The sequence below is a fragment of the Oppia nitens genome, unplaced genomic scaffold, assembly GCF_028296485.1.
Source record: "Oppia nitens isolate AA-2021 unplaced genomic scaffold, nextdenovo-longstitch-racon4-pilon3 scaffold3_pilon_pilon_pilon, whole genome shotgun sequence".
In the NCBI taxonomy this organism is placed as follows: domain Eukaryota; kingdom Metazoa; phylum Arthropoda; class Arachnida; order Sarcoptiformes; family Oppiidae; genus Oppia; species Oppia nitens.
Window position 1 is genome coordinate 238,776 of NW_026533221.1, and position 16,076 is coordinate 254,851.

General features: G+C 21.5%; 2 protein-coding genes across 2 annotated transcripts; one reads left to right on the plus strand and one right to left on the minus strand.

Annotated features, from left to right (window-relative positions):
- Positions 1-879: 879 nt before the first annotated feature.
- LOC128958919 (CAR1 transcription factor-like) lies at positions 880-10,932 on the minus strand. Its single transcript, XM_054304882.1, has 4 exons — positions 10,924-10,932; positions 8,870-10,636; positions 1,400-1,671; positions 880-1,285 (listed from the first exon to the last, which is right to left on the minus strand). Exons 1-4 carry the CDS (start codon positions 10,930-10,932, stop codon positions 880-882), a joined length of 2,454 nt encoding a protein of 817 aa, XP_054160857.1.
- Positions 10,933-15,022: 4,090 nt separating this feature from the next.
- Positions 15,023-15,951, plus strand: LOC128958922 (uncharacterized). The gene is made up of 2 exons (XM_054304884.1): positions 15,023-15,031; positions 15,115-15,951. The coding sequence occupies exons 1-2, from the start codon at positions 15,023-15,025 to the stop codon at positions 15,949-15,951; spliced, it is 846 nt and encodes a 281-aa protein (XP_054160859.1).
- Positions 15,952-16,076: the final 125 nt, after the last annotated feature.

The window sequence follows — 16,076 nt, forward strand, 5'->3', positions numbered from 1 at the left end:
TATTAATTTTATTTTATACAGTAAAAGTTATGCATTTATTAATAAATTAAAAAAAATTATATATTATATATAAATATTGTATTGATATTAACAATCGATTAAAATTAACATAATATTTACAACAACAAAAAAACTTGATTTTTTTAAAAGTATTAAAAAATTATTTTATTTTTTTACACAAACAATACAGTATATATTATAACATTTACAAACAAATATATATTGTAATTATTAATTGAAATTGACAATTATTTATTTATTTTTAAAAAAAACAATTATTTTATTGTATTAATTTATTTATAGTATTATTTTTGATTAGTTTATGACTTAAATTATTATTTTTTCAACAAAAATAAAGAGTTACTATAAAAAAATATACAACAAATAAGGGTTGATCTTAAAATTTTGTGTAAATTAATAATACATTTTTTTTGCATTATTAATTTGCGTTAATATTATTAATATTTACATCTAATTTATTTAAATAATATATATTTAATAATATTGTTATTTACGTTACTATTGTTATTATATGTGTTTTAAACATTATTAAAAACAAATTATTTGATCTAATCTATAGCATAGATAATACATAGAAAAAATTATTAGTATATTAGTTATCAAACTATAATAAGTTATATTTAGTAATAGTTAACTTTAATAACACCCAAAAAAATGTTTAACAAAATTACTACTAATTATTTAATTAATTAATTTATTACTCAAAAAAAATTTTTAATTAATGTTAATTTTTAAAAATATTATCTCAAATTATTTACTAATTTTGTGCCAAACAAATATATACTGTATATATTTATTTATTAATTTAATATAATATTTTTATGTGTATCTAAAATTTATTATTAAAAATTATAATTTCTAATCTCTATAAAGTAGATAATCATCATCGTATTGTAAATTATTATTATTATTATTATTGGCATTGTTAGCATAGTTACCACTATTTGTATAATCCGGATACCAGTCCTCCCGGTGCTGCTGCTGTTGTTGTTGTTGTTGCTGCTGATGATGATAATTATCACCACTACCGGCACCGGTATCACCACCACCACCACCACTACTACTACTACTACTATCCATTGATTGGTAGAGATCCTGTTCGAGGACAGGCCTCTCGACTTTATGATAGCTGATCTCTGGCTCTTCCTGTCGATGAGCATACCTTTGATCTACTAGTCTATCGTATCGTTGGTCTTGTTTGTCGATAACTTCTACGGCACTCATATGCGAACCAAATATCAGTTTCAATGGTAAATTGTGGCGACTATTGGTATCCAATTGAATAATAGATGATTGTTGGTGTTGTTGTTGGTGGTGGTGGTGGCCATCAAATGAGTTATTATTATCATTGTCATCGTTATTATCATAGTTTCTATACTCAATAGGATGGTGTCTGGATGTACCAACTGGTACTACAATAGGTTTTATTGGTGATGATAATGGTTTGTCGTCTCTATGGATGATAGCATTATTATTATTATTATTATTATTATTGGTTACACCAGTATTAGGATCAGTATAGCGGTGATGTCCAATTGATGGTTGTCCAACAATATTATCTATATTACTATTAATATATTGACAGCTTATACCATAATATACACCATTATAGTTCAATATGATGATAATGATTGCGACAATTGATTGTACCTTGATAAATTAAATTAAAAAATATTATTTAACATATATTTAGTATTAATTTTTTTTAATTAATATATTTAGTTTGGCATAAAATTTAAAAATTTTAGATTAATTTTTAATATTTAAAAAAAACTTATTAATGTTAAGGTCATCATCATATTATAAACTTTGTATTAGTATTAATAAAGTATAATAATATAATTAATTTAAATTTTGTATTTTATTGTATGAAAATTTTTTGCACTGTATATATGTTATATTAATATATTAATAATATCTCATAATGTTAATAAATTATTTAGATAGTAAACAAATAAGTAATTTTTTTTAACTAATTAATATTTCAACATATATACTGTATATTTAAAAAAAATATTTTAAATATTATATAACAATTTATATAATTTATAAGTATAATTCAATTTACATATTAATAATATAAAATGAAATTTATTTTAGTTTTTCAGTTTTTCAGTTCAAACAACAACAAAAAGTTCATGAAATCTTAAACTTTCACTTATTTTTTGTTAATTTTATTTATTATTTTTTTTTGTTTTACTGTACAAACTCGTGTATAAGATATTAATATGATAAACACATACACAATATATAATACAATTTATATATATATATATGATATATGATATATATCATACACAATATATATATGTATATATGATATATATCTCTTTATACAACAATTAAATAAATTATTGTATAATAAAATATTTATATACATATATATAAAATAAAAGTTTATTTCAAATATTGGCGATAAATTTTTTATTTTAGTTAATTATTATTATTACATGTAAACCCCGAAAACACACACAGACAGACACCCCAAAAAAATGCTTAATAATAATAATAATAATAATTATATAATATATATATATATATATATATTGAAAAAATTAGGTCATTAGCGTTTAATCATATGTAAAACACAAACACATTAATTTATTAGTAAAATAAACTTTTGAGAAAAAAATCATGCATTTATAATATAAATATAAATATATTTTATAGTATAAGTTATTATATACATATAAACAGTATATAATAAATAAAATATTATAATAATTATTTTTTTTGGGGTTTAAAATGTGTTAACACTATGTAATTTTTTTCCTCAATATAAATAAAATATTCACAATATTATTATTATTATTATTTTACTATAAACTAGTTTAGTTATTTAACTTTTTATTTAAAAAAAATATTAATCATGATATATTAGCATGTTTATTATTATTATTATTATTATTATTATTATTATGAATAATAAACAAATAATAATACAATAAAAACCGATAATTATTGAATAATTAAAGTAAAAAGTATTGATTACTTTGTAAATAACAATAATAATTATAATTATTATAAAAAATACTAAACACTTACCTTGATCATATCTATAATAATAAAACTAATAATTGTCGCCAAAAAAATAAACAAAAATTATTGACACATTAATAGCTAATAACTAATATATAAATATATATTTAATTGATTAGACATACACACAGTCATAGACATACCAAACATATACAGTATATATAAAATACACACATATTATACAAACATGTTTGCAATAATAAAAAAAACAGTTGTTGTTTGCCACTAAAAAATGCAAATATTATTATTATTATTATTATTATTAGTGTATTGTATATACAATTTTTTTTTATTAAAAAACTGGTATATTATAAAAAACAATATACATTATTATTATTATTATTATTATAAAATCTATTTATTGTGTCATCTTTCAAAATAGTTTTAATTCATTGATGATTTTAGTTTAAGTAAAAGTTAAGTTAAGTGATTGTGCAAACTATATGATTATATAATATATTAATAATAATAATTTTTTTTAATAATTTTAATATTTTTTTGTTGTTGTAATGTATGTATACATGCCTTTAGGTTTAGGAGTGGTTATAAACAACACAACAACGACTTGTGAGAGATGTCTATATAATAATAAAAAAAATATTTAATGAATTATTATTATTATTATAATTTTTATTTTTTATATATACCTTATAGTAGTTTTATTTTCTATGGCTTTATAATGCAATTAAATAAGTCCTCTCTCTCTCTCTCTCTCTYTCTCTCTCTCTCTCTCTCTCACTCTCTCTCTCTCTCTCAGTTTATTTGCTTATTGTTATTATAATGAACAATAAGCCCATATGTATACAGTATATAATAAAAATTAAAAAAAATAAATAAAAATAAATATAAAAAATTCATATTTTGTTTCTATTACGAAATTTTTTTTATGTTGATTAATGTTAACAATTTATTATTATTATTATTATTATTATTATTATTAATATTACATGTTGTTGTTGTGTATAATTTTTACATTTATTTTGCTTTCATAATTATAATTAAGGACTGACTAAAAAATTATGACAATATTGTAAATACTATTATATAATATATATATAAATCCTAATCTATAAAACACTTTAATATACTATTTATATATTGGACTTATATTATTGTAATAAAAATTAATCTTTAAATAAATATCAATATATAAAACTTTAAAATTTAATAATAATATTTTTTTTAGTAATTCAATTTTTTTCAATTTTATTTTATATGTTATATAGATTTAATATGCATAAAATGTTTTTACATATTATTATTATTATTATTATTAAAATAGTAAATTATATGTTATCAAAATATTATAATTTAAAGGTAGACTAACTAATTAAAGTATTTAAACTAAATTATATAGATATTTATTTGAAAAAATAATAATAATAATAAAATATAAAATAAATAATTTTAATAACAATTGTAAACAATTGTTGACAAATTCATGGGTCAGTTGTGAAACATTTTTTTTTAATAAATAAAATATTCATTTATTATAATTAAATGTATATAACATTGATATACATGTAATCAGATTATTATTATTTAAAAAAAACATTTAAATTTGTAGATTACGTAAAAATACTATTGTTATGTATACAGTATATAAATGATATATTATATAATATATAATATAAATATTTTTTTTTTAAATTAATGATAGTTTTGTCTCCTTAATCGGCATTTTATATGAGAAAAAAAAGGATTCATCAAAATAATAATAATAATAATAAAAACTATTGTATTTTATATACAGTATTATATATAAATTTTTGTGTGTTTGATGTCAAGGCGATCAACTGTTTAACCAAAAAAAAAAAATTGAATAATTTTAGTTTTTAACTAATTTGTATAAAATTTTAAATTACTTTAATATTATTATTATTATTAAATATTAGGCTTAAATATTGTGGTTTACACGAGCATTATATTCAAAATTATAATTATATAATTAAAAATAACTGTGCATATATACATGTATATTACATTATAATAAATGTAAATAATTAACTAAAAAATAGCTGTTTTGTTTGTAAAAAAAATTACTAATTTTATAATTTATAAAAATAATTATTTAACCAAAAATAATAATAATTAACATACTGTTACATCTAATATAATTATATATATATTTATGTTTTAACCAAAATTATTAATTTATATATATTTATTACAACTATTGTACTATTATTTTGTTATGTATTGTAGGTTAATATTACACATTAAACTTATTTTTTTTATAAAATATAAATAAAAATAATTTAATACAATATATATTATATAATAAAGATCTCAAATATATAATGATAATAAAAATTAATTAAATTATAATTCTATTATATGTTGAAAATATTATGTTTTTAATTAAATAATTAGCATATTTATTAAGTTACAATCATTATTTATTATAATTGTAAAAAAATAAAATATATATTTTATTATATTATATTTAATGGGAGTTCAATATTTTTATATATATATAATATATTTATCAAAATATCATTGTTGTTTAATTGCTAATAAACATAAATTATAGTTTTATTTATTTATTTTATTTTTTTAATATAATTATGTAATGATTTACTGAAATTGCAAATTAATAACAATAATAATCAAAAATATATATCGCATTGAATAACAATAATAATAACAATTATATTAAATTATTTTTTATACAATTGCAGTATATTTATAGATATAAATAAATCAAATATATTTGACATATACTATAATACTTTATATTAAAAATATTATTAACAAAAAAATTAGTGAATTAATGAAATGATTGAATGATTATTTTTTTATATATATATATATATATATATATATATTTATTTTAATGACTGTTATTATTATTATTATTGTATTGTTATATAAATTTTTATAAATATTATATATATTAAATCAAATTGAATGATAACATTGATTACAAAATTTTCAATAATAAAATATTTAAAAAATTATTTGTTTAATTATTATTAATTTTACTTATAATATTTTTTTTAGATAAAATTAATTAAAATAATAAGAAATATTTAATAGATAATTTAAAACATATCTATATTTAATTTATTGACATTAGTTTTTTTTAAATAACTTTCTAAATACAGTAAAATAATTTATTTAAATATATTGAAAATATAATATTTAAACAAATATAGTATTAACTATGAAATATTAATTTAATATTTTGATATTTATCTAAAAATATAATTAGGCGTGGTTCACATATTACGTTCGCATTTTTAAAGAAATCTAGACCCCCTCCCTCCCCTATGTTCGCAATTGTTCGCATGTAGTCATTTAAAAAAATTACGTTCGCTTATCCCTAACCGCTAGCCCCCCCCCCCATCACAAGAAATAAGATATTATCTAAATGAGAACGTTCTTAAAGTCCCTACCCCTCCCCCCCTCGTTCGCAAAAGTTCGCTTTGGCTAACCCCCCTCCCCTCAAGTGCGAACGTAATATGTGAACAACGCCTTATCAATGTATAGTTTAATATTATCAAGGACAAACAAACATACATGTGATATAGATTAATAATAATAATAATAATAATAATAATAATAATAATAGAAGATTATAGTTTATAAATATACATTTATTTAAAAGTTTTTAGCTTAAATTATTTATATTATATTATAGTAATATACCGATATATTTACATTGCAAACAAAATAGGTATATATAAATAGGGTTACAATAAAATTATAAAATCATTTAAAAGTGTATTTTAATGTGAAAATTAATAATAATTGTTGTTAACAATTTAAAATAACTGTTAACAAGTTTTTTTTTAAAAAATTATTATATTAATACACTATTATATACATTAAAAATATAAATAATTTGAGTGTAATTACTGTAAATTAAATATTATTATTATATTACTAAAGTAATTATAAATTATATAATATATACTGTATATATATATATAAATTAAACTAATATTTTTTGGGTATATATTTGAAAATATCTAGTTTATAGAGGATATGGCTATTATTACTGGTACTAATGATGACAGTGTCGACGACAACAATCATCAAACAGATAGTAATCGTACCGATGATAGGTTGACTCTGGCGGCCAAACAGTTGGCCGATGACCTGCTATGCGGTATATGTCTGACAATATTAGCCAATCCGGTGGTAACTCCATGTTGTCGGCAGCTATACTGTGGCCGATGTCTTAAACAATGGCTACAAACTGGTCCCCGACTAAATACATGTCCACTGGACAATAAACAGCTTACTGTCCCACAGTTGATGGTACCGCCGCTACTCATTACTAATATGATACTAATATTGGATAATAATAATAATAATAATAATGGTATTTATATTTAAATTAAAACTAATTTTATGTCAATTATAATAATATTGTTTTGTATTTAATATTATTATTATACTGTATATTATAGTTTATATAATAATTATTATTAAAATCTATTTTGAAAGTAAAGTTTAAAATTTAAAAAAATAAAATAAAACTATTAGATAAATAATAATAATAAATTTTATATTATAATATAACTTAATATATATATATATAGTTTTAAAAAATTTTATTCATGAATATTTTTGTTTGAATAAAAATATTCATAAATAAAAAAATTTTAAACTATATATATATATATAAATATTAAGTTATATTATAATATAAAATTTATTATTATTATTATTATTTTATTATTATTAATACATATATTTTTTGTTGCCTTTTTTCATTATAAAAAAAAATAATAATGTCAGACATTGTGAACCCCGAAGACAATGGACAGCCGGTCGACGCTATCCAACAATTAACGGAAAGAGTCGACCAGCTTATCAGTCGGGTTGAGGTACTGGAGAATGGCGCCCAACCAGCCCTTCATCATCGGCCCAACCAATTGTTTGGTACACTAGTTGCTGGACTGGCCATCGTTGGGTGTCTGACTATAGCAGCATTGTTTGGTATATTTTGGGCTGCATTTTGGGGAATACCTGTGCGATGTCCTATTAAATAATATGAACCGATAATAATAATAATAATAATAATTAACACACTATTACATCTATTATTATTATTATTATAATGTTTTATATATGTTTTAACAAAAATTATTAATTTATATATATTTATTACAACTATTGTACTATTATTTTGTTATGTATTGTAGGTTAAAATTACACATTAAACTTATTTTTTTATAATACAATATATAATATACTTGTATATTATAATAAAGATCTCAAATATATAATAATAATTAAAAAAAATTAATTAAATTATAATTCTATTATATGTTGAGAATATTATGTTTTTAATTAAATAATTAGCATATTTATTAAGTTACAATCATTATTTATTATAATTGTAAAAAATAAAATATATATTTTATTATATTATATTTAATGGGAGTTCAATATTTTTTTATATATATAATATATTTATCAAAATATCATTGTTGTTTAATTGCTAATAAACATAAATTATAGTTTTATTTATTTTTTTAATATAATTATGTAATGATTTACTGAAATTGCAAATTAATAATAATAATCAAAAATATATATCGCATTAAATAACAATATAATAATAACAATTATATTAAATTATTTTTTTTAAATACAATTACAGTATATTTATAGATACAATTAAATCAAATATATTTGACATATACTAATAATACTGTATATTAAAAATATTATAAAATTAATTAATTAACAAAAAAAAATTAGTGAATTAATGAAATGATTTAATGAAACTTTTTTAATATATATATATATATATATATTTGTTTTAATGACTGTTATTATTATTATTATTAACATCTTTTTGTCGTTTTCGTTGTTGTTGTTGTTGTCCTCCCTTTACTCCCGATGATGACGAAGATCTCCGATAATTTGATCCATAGTTGGCGCCGAACTTAAACTTTTGCCGATTTTTCTGTATCGCATGCAATCTATCGGTGGTCTCTGTTGTGTCACTAATTGATGGATCAGTTGTTGTTGTTGTGGTAGTACTAGTAGTAGTAGTGGTGACACAATCATCATTAGCGAAACAGTCATCGTCTTCATCATCAAAATCATTGTCATCGGAAACGGTGGCCATTGAGGAGGAGGTGACACTGTTTTCATTAGTAAATTTTTTTGGTACTACTGTTTCCTTATTTAGCTGAACTCCAGGTGCCAATGGAAACCGATTGCCAATTGGTTTGATTTGATGATTACTACCAGTGCTGGCGGTAGTGGTGGTGCCGGTTCTTGTACTGGAAAACGAGTCATAATTTGTTAACCAATTATTTGTATGTTGATTATTATGGGATGATTTTGATGGTTGTGGTGGTGTCTGTTTTGATAAGGGAATGGTAGGTATTGTCGGTGTTGTTGTTGTGCGAATAGGACTGATAGGACTGTTAGTAAAGTATGGCGAACCCGAATCACCCGATTTGTATGATGATTGTTGTTGTTGTTGGGAAGTCAGGCTATTGGGCAACCAATTGGATTGTATACCCATTTTATTGGTAAAACTATTATGACTAGACGGCTCTTTAGCCTGGATACTTTTAGTAAAACCATTATTATTATTATTATTATTATTATTATTATGGCTATTATGCATATAACTGGAACCGGTAATACTTCCAGATAGACCCTGGTTATTGTAATTATTATTATTATTGATGTTTGATAATGGCTTAAAATTTGAGGTAAAACTGTTTGAAGATTGAGATCCTGTTTTAAATGCATTATTATTATTATTATTATTATAGCCAGTATTTGAAGCACCAGTAGTCGAACCACTTGTATATGACTGTCCACTATAGCCACCCAAACCACCACCAGATCCACCTCTAAACGAATGGTCACCACTACTACTGGTACCATAAGATCCACTAAAAGTGGTTCCGCCGCCAAACAATGATGACTGTTGTTGTGTCTGATGGACATAACCGGAGTCACCGACGGCTGTACTCTTGGTCTGTGTGTTGGTTGTGGTGGTGGTGGAGGAGGAGGACAAGGGCTGACCTCTGGCAACAATTGTCTGGATCTCTTCCTGGACGGGCTGTATCTCTTGTATGACATTCCTGTACGGTGTAATCACTTCGCGTACTTCCTGTATGATCGGTTTGGACACTTCGTGGACGAGCCGATGCGGTTCGTCCTCCGATTTGGAGTATTGGTCTTCGGCAACCTGACCGGCCGTATGCTGTTGCATAACATTCAGCGAACTCGAAGCCGACCGGAACAGTATGTTCAGGGGTATGGCAGCGGCATCGACCAGTATGGTTGCCGGCTGTATGGGTTCGGACGCCACATCTACGGGCCGTACCTCTACTCGATGACTTGTTTGGATGGCCGCCGGTATGACGCCACCCATATAGCCGCCGGTAAACTTGTGAACGGTTCCCGATGCTGGACTCGAAATGCCGACGCCGCCGCCACCATTGCTTCCATAGCCGCCACCTCCCGATGAATAACCTCCCGAAGCTCCAGAGCCCGAACCTCCCTTAGTTGGATAGGACTGACAGTTGCAAATAGTTGTCGTAATCGACAACAAATATATTGATATTACCGCTAATCGATGTATTGTTAACTATAATATAATAATAATTATTATTATTATTAATATTAAAAGTATTTTTTATATATATATTTCAAAATAATTAGTAATAGTTTATATAAAAGTTTTTTTTTAATTAAAACAAAAAAGATTTTAAAAATATTTGAATTAATTTTTATAATTATTTCCAGTATTATATCAATAAATTATCACTAATTTATTATTATTATTAAATTATTATCAATATTTAAATAAATAAAATTTATATATATATATCTATGTATGTAATTATTTAAATTATAAGTACAATATATACATGCCTTAGTCATAGTATTATTACAGTATTATTATTGAGTTTATTTGCTAATTATTATTATTGCCGTTAAAAAATTTTATTATATGATAATAAATTTTTTAGATTAAAAAAATTAAACACCAAATAACATAACTTTCAATTTTTGTAGGAAAAACTTTTACTGAAATTTTTAGCTCTAAAGTATCTTTTTTATATATATATATAATATTTTTTTAAGTATTTATAAATCCTTTATATATATATATATATATATATAACAAGTTTTGATATTTTTATAATAATAATAATAATAATGTATTATAATAATAAAAATGCTAATTTTAATCTGAATATAAAAACAATATATATTTATATTATATATAATTTGTTGAAAGAGAGAGAGARAGAAAAAAAAAATAATAGACATTAATAGTAAATAAAAATAACAATAAAAAAATCAGTGAATAAATGATGAGCTATTTTGTGCGTGAATTGCATTAATAAAAAATTAACAAAAAGTTTGTTTTATATATTATATTATATAATAACATACTCTTCCGGCTATAAGTTATATAAAAGATTTTATTAATATATTTTAAGAAAAGATTAATGAATTTTATTTTTAAAAAAATCAAGAAAAATAAGTATATATTTTGTTGTTTTAAATACTATACCGAATATATATATATATATAAATAAATAATATAAATATAGTAGTAATTCAACAAAAATAAAAATATTTTATACTTTCATTTGTGAGAACAAAAGTTTTAATAATAATAATAATAATAATAATAATAATAATAATATAAAAAATTGAATAAATTATAATTTAATTATAATTTTTGTTTCTGTTGTATACCTATTATCAAAAAATTATTATTTATTTTTTGTATTAATAGATATAGATATAGAGTTTGTATCTAAATATAATATTATATTATAATATATATATATAAATATAGTTAATATATAATATATTTCTATATAAATATACATAACTTTATAGTCATTAGGGTTATACTATGCAATACTGTATATTACAAGTATATTATACAATAATACAATACATGTTGATATACCCTTAAGATATATATTGTATTAAAATATATACATKTATATATATATGTATAAATTTTTATGTGGTTTATCATATATATATATGATGATTATGATTATATTCATAATTTATAAACAATAATAAATTTTAAAAATATTGATACTAAATCTGAAAATATTAATTTATTTTTTTTTTGTATTTAAAAATTAATTCAATTATATAAATAATAATAATTATAGTATAATCAATATGTACATTAATTGTAATAAATTAAAACAAAATAAAACATATAAATACTTTTTTGGGTGAAAAAAACTAATTACTTTTTATTTGGCGATGTTTATCCTAACATAATAAATAAAAAAATAAAAATTTTAAAAAACTAAAAATTTAATACATCAACAAATTGTAAAATACAATTAATTTATATATGTTTTTTATATTTTAAAAAATATATATTTATATTTATATTAAAATTGTCCACACATTCAACAACATAAAAAACTAATTTATTTTTATCAATAAACAAAAAAAACTAAATGTTTTTATTTAAAAGTGTATTTAAAATAAAGTCAACAAATATATCATATAATAATACTAATAATAATAATATTATTATTATTATTATTACTATCAATTTATGTAAGGAAGTAATATCAATATATATATAACTTGAAAAAAATAATATATAGTTATCTATTAATCATTGATTGAGGTTAATTGTTTATCTTTATAAAATAAATAATTATGTCCACAATTTTTTTTAGCAATATTTATTATATTAACAGTATATATATATATATTATTGATAAATTTTAAACACCTGGAAATATACATTTTTTAACTACATTTTTTTAAGTTATATAATTATATTAGATTTTAATTAACAGTTTATTTAAAAATTTATTAATTAAAAGTATTATAATAAACATATCAAATAATATTAATACAAAATTAATGCAAATATTACTATATTTAAAAAAATTATTTTTTGTTATTAATATTTTTTTATTATTTATAATAAGTTTTATTTTGTGTTAAATTAAAATCTAAATGATTGATGTGTAGTAACAAAATAATATATAAAAAAATATTCAATTACAACAACAACAACAAAAATACAATCAATTTTAATGTAAAATAATTAATATTGACATAAATATTTTATACATATATATATATATATACAAAAAACAATAATTTATTGTGACATTTATGTTAATTAGTTTTATTTATTTGCTAGATTATTTTTCATATAAATAGTATTAATAATACATTATTTTTATTTTAAACAGTTATGTACTGTATATACAAAATGTTTAACAAAATAATAATAATATTTAAATTAGTAAAAAACAAATTATCAATAAAAGTAGATTTTTTATAAATACATATTTATTTTCATTTATATTTATAAAAATCAATTTTTTGATTCATAAACAAATACTTATAAACTTTTACTATTTAACCTAAAAATTCATTATCATATAAATTATTGACTTATATGTTATATATGACTGTAGTATAGCATATAATTAAATGATTTATATATATATGAAAAAGTTTAGTAATAATAAAAATTACAATAAAGGTATGGTTCAAATAAATTAAACTAAAATTATAGTATAGTTTACAATTAATTTTGTTTTGTTTTAAAAATATATTATATATTTATGTAATCTTTAAAAACTATTGTTATTTTCATTCAACAAAAAAATATTATAGTATATAATTTACATTTATAAATTTTTATTAAAAAATTATATACTTTTTTTTAAATAGTATATAAAATATATAAATTATTAAACTGTTTTTTTGTTGTTGCTAAATATTAGATAGATTTATTATCCACACAAAAAAAAATTATAATACAATAACAAAATAATAACAATTAAACAATACCATATTTTATTGACAATTTATTTTGTTTTGTTTGTTTTTTTTTTGAAAAAAATAATTAAAATATTTAAAAAAAAAATAATTATCAACTAAAAAAAATCTATAGTCCCACACGTGTGTTTAAATAAATAGATAAATAAAATTGTTATTGTTTTAATAATTAGTTATCAATATTATTATTATTATTATTATTTTGCATATATAGACTTATAGAAATAATTACTATAATTAATTGACACACTATTACTGATTAGGGAAGTAAAACAATTTATATATATATAATATAATATAATATACATAATAGATATTTAAAAAAAATAAATTGCCAATTGTGGTGGAAATAATTATAATTATTCATTTATATTGTATATCATTTATAGATAATAATAATAATAATAATCAATAAAAGATTTAAATATTATTTAATATAAACTAATATTTAAGAGAGACTAGACATCATTATATTATTTAAATATATATATATATATATTATTAAATAATACATAAAACAAAAGGCAATAACATTTTGATATAATATTATATTATAGTATATGACAAATAAAAATGATTAATTTAATTAATAGTAATAAAATCTTTAAAAAAAAATTTTTGAATGATAAATGGCAATCAACGTTGTCTAATAAATCCATAATTTGTTTATTAATTAATTTTTAATTACTTTTTTTATTATTATTATTTTAAATGTCTAACTGACTGTCTGATTGTCTCATAATGTTTTAATTTATGATAAATAAAAAAAAATATTATATGAAAGTATAGTATTTTATTTAGATTTGTTATTACTATTAAAAAAAATTATATTTAATTTTTTTTTTTTAATAAACGTTAATATAATTTTAAATCAATTATAATAGTTATTAGGACTTTAATAAATACAATCAACAAAAAAATCATATATAAAGACTAAGTGAAAGTTATGGTTGTTATCATTCAATCAGTGATTCAATAGTCAACAATCATCTAAAATATTTATTATTCAAATGTAATATAAAACTCAAATATAATTTTTTTATTTCAATATTATAAGTATTAAAGTTTTTGAAAAATAATAAACTTTTTGTTTTTGAATTATCATTTTTTTTTAATATAGATATAGTGTGTGTATATATATATAATCAATACATTGGAATACATTAGAAATAAAATGATCAAGGTAAAGTGATTGTGATTGAAAATGAAAAATATATTAAAAACTATTTATTTATTTAATTTATTTTTTTTTGGTTTAATTTCCAGTACATACTAGTTCTCACATTTGTAGCCTATTGTAGAGCGGGAGGCTATGGTGGTGGTGGAGGAGGAGGTGGTTATGGCGGTAGTGGTGGTGGTTATGGCGGTAGTGGTGGTGGTTATGGTGGAGGATATGGTGGAGGAAACGGTGGTGGACTGGGATTTGGCGGTGGCGGCGGTTTCGCCGGCGGTATAATTCCTGCAGCCATTACTACCCGACACACTGTTGACGTACGGCCTACTAATGTACAATCCGAGCCGGTAGTACCCCAGACAGTGCTGGTCGATGCCGGTATTGTGCCGCTGACCATAATGTTTAGGTCGATGTCCAGCAAAATGAATGTCGTTCAGCAACATATTGGCGGTTCGGGTGATACCCAACATACGTCATCGGAGGACGAACCGCATAAACTCGTTCATCGGGTAACCAAACCGATCATACAGGAGGTACGCGAAGTGATTACACCCTACAGACGAGTCGTACAGGAGATACAACCGGTTGTCGAAGATATCCAGACTATTGTTGCCAGCGGTCAGGCTAGAGGTGGTGGTGGTGGCGGCGGCGGTGCTTTGGGTGGTATCGGTGGAGGAAGCGGTTTTGGCGGTGGTTTCGGTGGCGGTAATGGTGGCGGAGACGGTGGCGACGGCGGTCACGGAGGTTATGGAGGTTATGGTGGCCACAGCAGCAGCAGCTATGGAGGCGGCGGATATGGTGGCGGACACTATGCCGGTGCTCGTCGAAGAGCCGCAAAGGCTGCCAAAGCTGCCGGAGCTGCCGCTGCATCAGCCGCTGCCGGTGCTGCCGGTGCTGCTGCTGCCGGTGCCGCAGCTGCCAGTGCTTAGTGTCCAATATGTCCACTAAATTGTGTCTAGGCTAATTAATTGATATTTATGTATGTGCGTGTGTGTGTGTGTGTGTATGTATGTATGTTTAACAGTGTTATTTAATTTATAATTAATAATTTAAC

Bases quoted from the DNA above. Each gene is read 5' to 3' on its own strand.
- LOC128958919 (XM_054304882.1), bottom strand. The intron at 1,672-8,869 runs GTTAATAATAAT...TAATTTATCAAG, and splicing joins AACGAAAACGACAAAAAGAT to GTACAATCAATTGTCGCAAT. The intron at 1,286-1,399 runs GTATAGAAACTA...GGATACCAATAG, and splicing joins TCCAGACACCATCCTATTGA to TCGCCACAATTTACCATTGA.